The sequence below is a fragment of the Belonocnema kinseyi genome, chromosome 2 (assembly GCF_010883055.1).
Source record: "Belonocnema kinseyi isolate 2016_QV_RU_SX_M_011 chromosome 2, B_treatae_v1, whole genome shotgun sequence".
In the NCBI taxonomy this organism is placed as follows: domain Eukaryota; kingdom Metazoa; phylum Arthropoda; class Insecta; order Hymenoptera; family Cynipidae; genus Belonocnema; species Belonocnema kinseyi.
Window position 1 is genome coordinate 75,230,833 of NC_046658.1, and position 8,500 is coordinate 75,239,332.

The window sequence follows — 8,500 nt, forward strand, 5'->3', positions numbered from 1 at the left end:
TTCTTTTAGAATTATCTCGTTATTTACTGTGTCCATTAGGGTTTTCCCGCATATTATGCGCATGAATCTCATGTCAATTGCGTTAATTTTACTCTTATCTTTATCGTGATAAGTCCATGTCTCGCTACCGTATAGTACAGTCGGTACAAATATAGAATTATGTATTGCCATTTTAGCTTTATTTGGTATATTTTTACTTCTGATAAGGGGACCTGCTCTACCAATAACTTTCTTACCTTCATTTATTCGTCTATCTAATTCCTCATCTATCTTCCCGTCCCTAGTAAATGATATTATTAAAATATTAGTATTTTTATTTAACATTCTTTATTCTTGAAGCCATTCGCAATCAAATATTGTGAATTTTAACATTTTTCATAAGATTTTTATCAGATTTTTAGCATGAAAACTGCCTTACGGCAATAACTAAAGACAGCTTTTTTTATTTGTATCGCTTCCAATTTGACATTTTATACACTTGAATCTGATTAAATGAAATTGATAATTTTAAAACACTTTTACTTTAACATATAATTAATTCTTAAATGATATTCAATTAAAAATGTACCGACAATTAAGACTTTCGTTTGAAAATTATATTTTGCAGCAGTATGCTTCAAATATGAATTTGTCTAATACTTAATAATTGAATTTGATCTTATTCGATTTCGGACTTTTTCAACTTTGAAATGTTGAAGCAATACGTGTTAAACCTTAAAATCATACAAGTTTCAAAGATTTTTCTTCAAAGAGTCCTACAACGTGAAGCTTAGGAAATAAAGAATCTATAAATAAAAATATTTGCAATCAATTTTTCTATTTATGAGCTTTTAGATTATTTTCCGGTATATATTTCTGTATTTGAGATGATTTTTAAATATGTTATTTTAGCCCATCAGCAAGATTTGTTTCATCATCAAGATCTGTTTTTCTTGTTTTCATTCAATGACCTTAAATCCGAAAAATTATTTATTAATCAGCCACAAAGTTTAAAAATATTTTTGTAAAGGGCAAGTTAAGAAATTGTGGCATTTTTTCAAAATAGTGGCATCGCTCAAAAAATGTTTCAATAATCGCTTGAGTCCAAGCTCTGAGTACCGAAAAGATATATTGGCTGAAGAAGCTTTAGGTCTTTTAATTAAATTAAAATTAATAAAGAAATGATATATTAACTGGGAATCAATTCGCACTGAATAACCGCGAAACTAAAAACAAAAACCAAAAAAACTTTACCTACCCACTCGTTTATCTTCGGAAAGTTCCCAAGCACAAAGTTTCCAAAGAGCTCTGTTAGGATTACCTTCTATTGGCAACTTCATATCTTTTAGTGGATTTGTGTAATTTGGATCGTGATATGGGGTCCAACCCAATAAACACGCAGCCCTCCAAGGTTGACCGCAATGGATAGCCAATGCTTGTGCCTTCTGGAGTCTACCGCATCGAACCTATTTTTAAATAACAAAAAAAAACAAATCACTTTAACTTTATTTTCATACGGGAAATTTGTCCAATTATGGCCCATTCATAAACTACCGTCACCAATGTTTGCCCCCCCCCCCTCCCCCCGTAACATGGACATTGGATAAAGACAGATTTTAGGTTTATGAACGATTTTAAAAAAATGAATGCAGATAACATATTGAATTCAATAGGAATCAAGTTAAATTCCTAAGATTTCAACCCGAAATATATTAAATTTTCAAGAAAATACTTGAATTTTCAATCAAAAAAGTTTTTATATCCAAAGAGATGAATTTTCAGCACAAAAAGACAAATTTTCAACAAAAGAATAATATTCGACCAAACGGTTGCATTATAACTAAATAGATGAACTTTACAGTAAAAGATACGAGTTTTCCAAGAAAATGGTTAAAGATTTAAACAAAAGTGTAACATTTTCAAGCAAAAAGTCGAATTTTTTCGAAGAAAGATACATTTTTAATCAAGAAAGATGACTTTTTGATACACAAAAGATGAATTTTCAATCCAGAAGGAAGAATTTTTAACAACATAGTTAAATTTTTGACAAAAAATGATGACTTTAACAAAGAAGTTGAAATTCCGAAAATGATTAGATATTTAACAAAATAGTTGAATTGCTAAACAATAATTGAATTTCAGAATAGAAAAACGCTATCAAATATTTGAATTTCCAAGATAAAAAATAAATTGTTTAGAAGACAGTTGAATTTTCATATTAAAAATTTGACCTTTTAACAAACAAGAATAATTTTCTAGTCAGAAAGTCGATTTCTAAAAAAATAGATGAATTTTCTACCGAGTAGTTGAACTTTCAACAAACAAGATTAATTTTCAATCCAAAAAGACGACTTTTCAACAAAATACATGCATTTTCTACCAAATAGTTAAATTTTAACTCATACAATATAAAGAATAAAGTTTCAAACAAAAATGGAATAATTAAATTATCAGTTAAAACCTCTGATAAACAAAAAATTCGAACAAAAACAAACTTTCAACGAAATTGTTAAATTTTATGCCAAAAAGAAGAATTTTCGATTTATGCAACATACAACGTACAGATTTAACCAAAAAGAGAATAGTTGAATTTTCAGATAAATAAACATGAATTTTCAAAAAAGTTGCTCAATTTTCAATCAAAAAGATTGAACTTTCGACCAAGAAGATCAATGCTCTAAAAAAAAGACAAATTTTGAACAAAATACATGATTTTTTAACTGAATTATTTAAAAGACAAAAAGACGAATACTTTACAAAAAAGTTTAATTTTCAACCCAAAAATATGACTTTTCAAGCAAAAAGTTTAATTTTCAACCGAATAGTTGATAATTTTCTACCAAATTGTTGAATTTCCAAGCCAAAAAGATGAATTTTCTACCAAGAATGACAAATTTTCACAAAAATTCGTGAGTTTTCGACAAAAAAAATGAACTTTCAACTTAAAAAGATAAATTTACAACCAAAAACGGAATAGTTCAATGAAATTAAAAAGCTCTGAATCTAAAGCTAAAAATTTCTCCATTTAAGGTAATAAAAACTGAGCTGCAAATCATTTTAAGTAATCCTGTGCGAGAAGTATTAATAATTGAACGATTATATTTGTTATGAAATGAACACGTCTCCAATAAAAAGTTAAATTATTTTTATTTTAAATAATTTTAAAATCTTTCAAATCTATTTAAAATTCTCAAAAAATTAAAATGTTTTACATTTTTTCAAATTTTAAATTATTTTCGAGATTTTTTTCAGAAATTCTAAACATCTTTTAAAATTATTCGAATTCTTCCTAAAATTTTTCCTATTTTTTTTAAATCTTATAAAATATAAATATTTCCTTAAAATTTTCTAGATACATTTTTGAACTGAAAATTAATTTTTTCAAATAAAAAGTCATTTTCAACATTCCTAGGAATCGTGAGAACATGTTTTTTTATTTTTTTGAAGCCTTTCAAAATTCTTAAAAAGTTTCTAATTTTTTGCTCGAAATCTGTCAAAATCTATTTTTTTTTTAAATTAGGCCGTTGTCTACTTGAACCGAACTTTCAGTACGATAGCCGGATTTTGTCAGTATACGTAGACACTTTATTTAAATTATTTGAAATCATTCCAAATTTTAAATTAATTTTGAATATTTTATTCAGACCTTCTAAATATTTCTCCAACTTACTCGAACTTTTTAAAAGTCAACGATTTTACTTGCAAACCAGATTTTTTTTAATTGAGCCATTAAAATTGTAACGCTCAAATTTAATTTTTGTTTGGGTTTTAATATTTGATTTATAATTGCTTATTTTAAATGAACAGTTAAATATATATAAATATCGAGCATTTGTTCTTTTTCTGATTACAACATTTTAATTTGTATATTTTCGAATTTTAGACCAGAACAGTATTTCAAATTTCATAAAAGCCTTTAATTATTAATATATTATTTTGAAGCTATCTTTAAATTGAAAATAATTTATGAAATTTCTATCGAGTGTTTATCTTTGCTTAACTATTAAGACTTTTAAATTGAAATAGTTTAATTTTTAGCCTTATAATCTGAAAATGTTAAAATTTTAAACAGATTCCGAATCGTCTTGTAAAATTAATTATCACTCACTTGTTAATCCTTAATATATAGTTCAATTTTGAAAAATCGTAAGTTACACTCACAGTTGGTAAACTAAAATGTTTGGTTTTTTAATCGAAAATTATAGATTTCAAACGTTTCTAATTTTTAATTTTCTAAGTCTTTAAAACTGAATTTTAAAATTCATTAAATAATAATCCTGGGATTAAACTTGATCAGATTGTTTTTCTGAATATTTTTAAAATTCCCGATGAAAAAATGTAATTCCCTGTCATCCCCCGGTCCAGCGACCACACTATTTCTTTTAATATTTACCTCGATAAACATTCTCTTCTCCAGCCTCTCATCATCCTCTTTGTCCAAATCGTGGAGAGGTTTTCCCTCCCTCACTGGTGCATCTGGATCGAGAGATGATACAATGGGCCTGGATGAAGAAAACATAATTCCAAATTGTCGATTGTGGAGCTGGTGTAGTGTATTTTCCCATGCAACCGTTTTATCCGTGAATTGCTCGATCGACGGCTGTTTATTCGCTTGATCAAGTGCATTCTTTTCCAGCCAATCGATAATCAACTGGTATTCTCTTATAATACTGTCATGTCTATAGAGAGCATCTATCGCCTCTTTCTCAGACATATTTGAATTCATATCTATATCCATGTCCTTTTCATAACCTGGTGTATTGAGTCGATTCTGGTAGAGACAATATACCAAACGCCAGGTGTTTCTCTCGTTTTCTAAATTAACTTCTTCTGTCGAAAGTTCTCTACTCTCCACTTTCGCTTGCATACCTAGATATTAAAGCCATAATCTATTAAAATTATATAATTATGTTGTAGGGATTTAGGAAAATCAGGAGTGTGGCTAAAAACCTAGGGAATTGGCTAAATGTGGGAGTTTAGGAAAATCTTCGATTCAGGTGTTACCTTTTCTCTAAATTCCTGGCTTATTCAGAAATTTAGAACACTTTCGGGTCATTTCTCCAAATTCCTAGAGTGTCTTTGGTATTTAGAAATACCTGGGATTTAAGATTCAAATTAGTCTTTATTTTTATTTATAATTCATTGAGAATTTAAAATTAAAATACATTAAACTTGATTCATATTATTTATCACAGCTCTGATCCATTATAGTATACAAAAGTTTAAGTAGCAAGTGCAGTTGTTACTTGTCTTTTTTTCGAAACTTCTAAGATTTCAAGTCAAAATATATTGCATTTTCAACAAAATAATTAAATTATTAACCAGAAAAAATTTTCTACCAAGAGAGATGAATTTTCAACCCAAAAAGACGAATTCTCAACAACAAAACTAACTTTTAACCCAACAGTTGCGTTTACAATAAATTAGTTCAACTTCAAGCCAAAAAGACATTTTTTTTAATGAGATTTGAATTTTCAAAGGAAAATTTATTTTCAACCAAAAAAGATCATTTTCTACCATAAAATATGAATTTTCAATCCAAAAAGACAAATTTTTAACCAAAAACTGTTTAACCATCAAACACAAAATAAGGATGCATTTCCTACTTAATGGACGAATTTTCACACAACTAAAAATAATTTTAGATAACAGTTGAATTTTTTACAAAAAAGTTAATTTTCAATCAAGAAAAATGACTGCTCTACCATAAAAGAGGAATTTTGAACCAAATAGTTGAATCCTCAACCAAAAAGATGAGTTTTTAACAAACAAGAATAATTTTTAAAAAAATGAAGTTTCAACAAAATACATTATTTTTCTATGATATAAATGACTTTTCAACTAGTAAAGGATAAATTACCAACTAAAAATATAATAGCTAAATTTTCAGATATCAAAATTAATTTTTAAAAAAATACGAATATGCAACAAAAAATTTACATATTTAACCAAAGAGATGAATTAAAAAAAAGAGTATTTTTAACCAAGTAGTTCAACTTTCAACCCTATAGTTGAATTTTTAACCAAAAGATCAAGAAGATCAATTTTCTACTAAGAAAGGTGACATTTTAACAAAAACCATGCATATTTACCTGAAAAGGATGAATTTTTAAACAAAAATGGAATAGGTGAATTTTAATTTATATAAATTAATATTCGACTGGACTATTTAAATTTTCAGTTAAAAAATATTAAAAAAAAAAAATAATTTTCAACCAGAAATGAATTTTCAATTAAAATGAGGAATTTTCAACGAAGAAAATTAGCTTCTGCCAGCGCTTCTACCAAAATGAACGAATTTTCCACCAAATACAGGAATTTTTAATTAAACAAATGATTTTTTAACCAAAAACGGAATACGTGAATTTACAGTTCAAACAATTATTTGTAAACCTAAAGAGATGAATTTTTAACTAAAATGGTGGAATATTCAACAGGATTAGTTAAATTTTCAGTAAAAATTTTGTTGTGGACAAAGTTACCAAATTTTCAACCAAAGAGATGAATTTTAAATTAAAATGATGAATTTTTAACCAAGATGAGCTGCTACCGAAAAAACGAATTAACCAAAAATAGAATGAATATATTCAGATTAAAAAATTAACTTTTAACTAAAATGTTGAAGTATTTAAAAAAATTAAACATAACAATTTCAACAAAATAGTTAAATTTTTAATTAGAATAGTTCAATATTCAGTTTAAAAAAATCTGAATCTAAAGAGATGAATTTGCAATTAAGAAAGATTTTTCAGTCAAGTGGAAACAAAAATTGCAACCAAACTGTAAATTTTTCAAACAAGAAGATGAATGTTCAACCAAGAAGATTAATTTTCTACCGAAAAGGACGAGCTTTCAACTAAATAAATGAATTTGTAACCAAATAGTTCAATTTTCAACTGAAAAAGATAAATTTTCAAACAAAAATAGAATAGTTAAGTTTGCAGTTGCAAAAATTAATTCATAGTAAAAAAGGCGTTTTCAAAAAACTAGTTAAATTCAGTAATATAAAGCTAATTTTACAAATGAAAAACATCGTTATACAGTTGTATATTACAATTTAAAACAAATTTAAGCAACATCTCGAAAAAATTCGGTGACTCAAAAAAATTCCCTGACATTTCCAGATATATGAAAATTCCCTGAAAATTCCAAGTTTTCCAGGTGAATGGGGACTCTGGATATAATAGAATTTATTAGATATAATAAATCAAAATAAAGATTAATTCTACGCATAAGTCTGAGATTTTTCTAAATACCTAAAACGCTCTAGAATGTAGATAAATGATCTAAAAGTATTCTAAATTCCTGAATAAACCAGGGATTTAGAGAAAACTTAATAGCTGAATTGAAGATTATCCTAAACTCCCTCGTTTAGAGAATTCCTAGTTTTTTGCCAAAACCCTCATTTCTCTAATTATCTACGGCATACACATAAATCTAAAAATAACAAAAATAAATAGAGAGTACGTAGCTGAATAACCTGAAAACAATATTTTTCCTTCTACTAATTATTTCTAAATAAAATGTGTACATTTCTTATCAAACTCACCTCTCATTAACTCCAAAGTATCCGTGCAATTTTGAATAAAATCAGCAATAGTATTAAAAACCTCAGGTTCGGACAAATGTGCTTGTGTACTCTCCAAGAATTCATAATACAATTTGGAGTTTACATCGCGCCAAGGTTCCTTCGATTTCAAAATAATTCCTGTTGCAGCACTATCATCCATCATTTCTCTTAATGTAACGTCGGCTTTTTCCGAATTTGCCATAATATCCCGCAATTCGTGAGGTGTAACCGTAAGCGAAGTGTCCAACTCCGAAAAATCATGTTGGCCAAATTTTGGATTCATGTAGGGTCTAGCCAACATTCTCGGGCTGAGCATATCGTCTTGGTTCCTCCTGGAAATATGTGTGTGGTCCAAAGAACTTCTCCGTAAGGAATCATTATGATTTATGCCACTTTTATTAGTTAACCTTAAAAACGATCTACGTTTTACGTTATCCTCCATGTTTTCACTGACACTTTACCGCCCGGCGGAGATAGACATGAAGACATGAACATATGAATGCAAACGGTTTTCAGGGACAGCAATAACGCAAAAATTAATTTCGACTAGACTAGCCAATGCAGCCAATATTCTTTCAGAAGCGCGAAATTTAAAATTCAAGTCTTACATTTCGCCAGTTTCACCTCAAACGTCTTCAATATTAAAGTGCTTCTTTTGGAACAATCATCTTTTAAATTTTATCGTTTTCTTGTTATTAAAAGGCATTCAGTATTACGTTCGATATAACATACTGTTATACACGACAATATGCAATGTCGAACGTAATATTGAATGCATTTTAATTATTGGTTAAGTCATTGGAACACAATAACTTGTGCATAAATTCTTAATTTATGAAAGATGATTATTTTTACCATGTATTAATGTATACTTAATTCTTCAGCTAGTGAATTTTATGATTAAAAACAAACTTCTCTTCAATAAAACTCGGTTTTTAAATTGAAAAATGT

The 8,500-nt window shown here is 27.6% G+C and overlaps 1 protein-coding gene across 1 annotated transcript in view; it reads right to left on the minus strand.

Annotated features, from left to right (window-relative positions):
• Positions 1-8,024, minus strand: part of LOC117182726 (nuclear pore complex protein Nup107) — a 24,415-nt gene extending 16,391 nt beyond the window's left edge. Inside the window, exons 1-3 of the mRNA XM_033375831.1 lie at positions 7,529-8,024; positions 4,373-4,848; positions 1,238-1,445 (exon numbers count right to left, since the gene is read on the minus strand). Coding sequence (XP_033231722.1) covers positions 1,238-1,445; positions 4,373-4,848; positions 7,529-7,991 — 1,147 coding nt within the window. The 5' untranslated portion in view covers positions 7,992-8,024. The remainder of the gene's footprint in view (positions 1-1,237; positions 1,446-4,372; positions 4,849-7,528) is intronic.
• Positions 8,025-8,500: the final 476 nt, after the last annotated feature.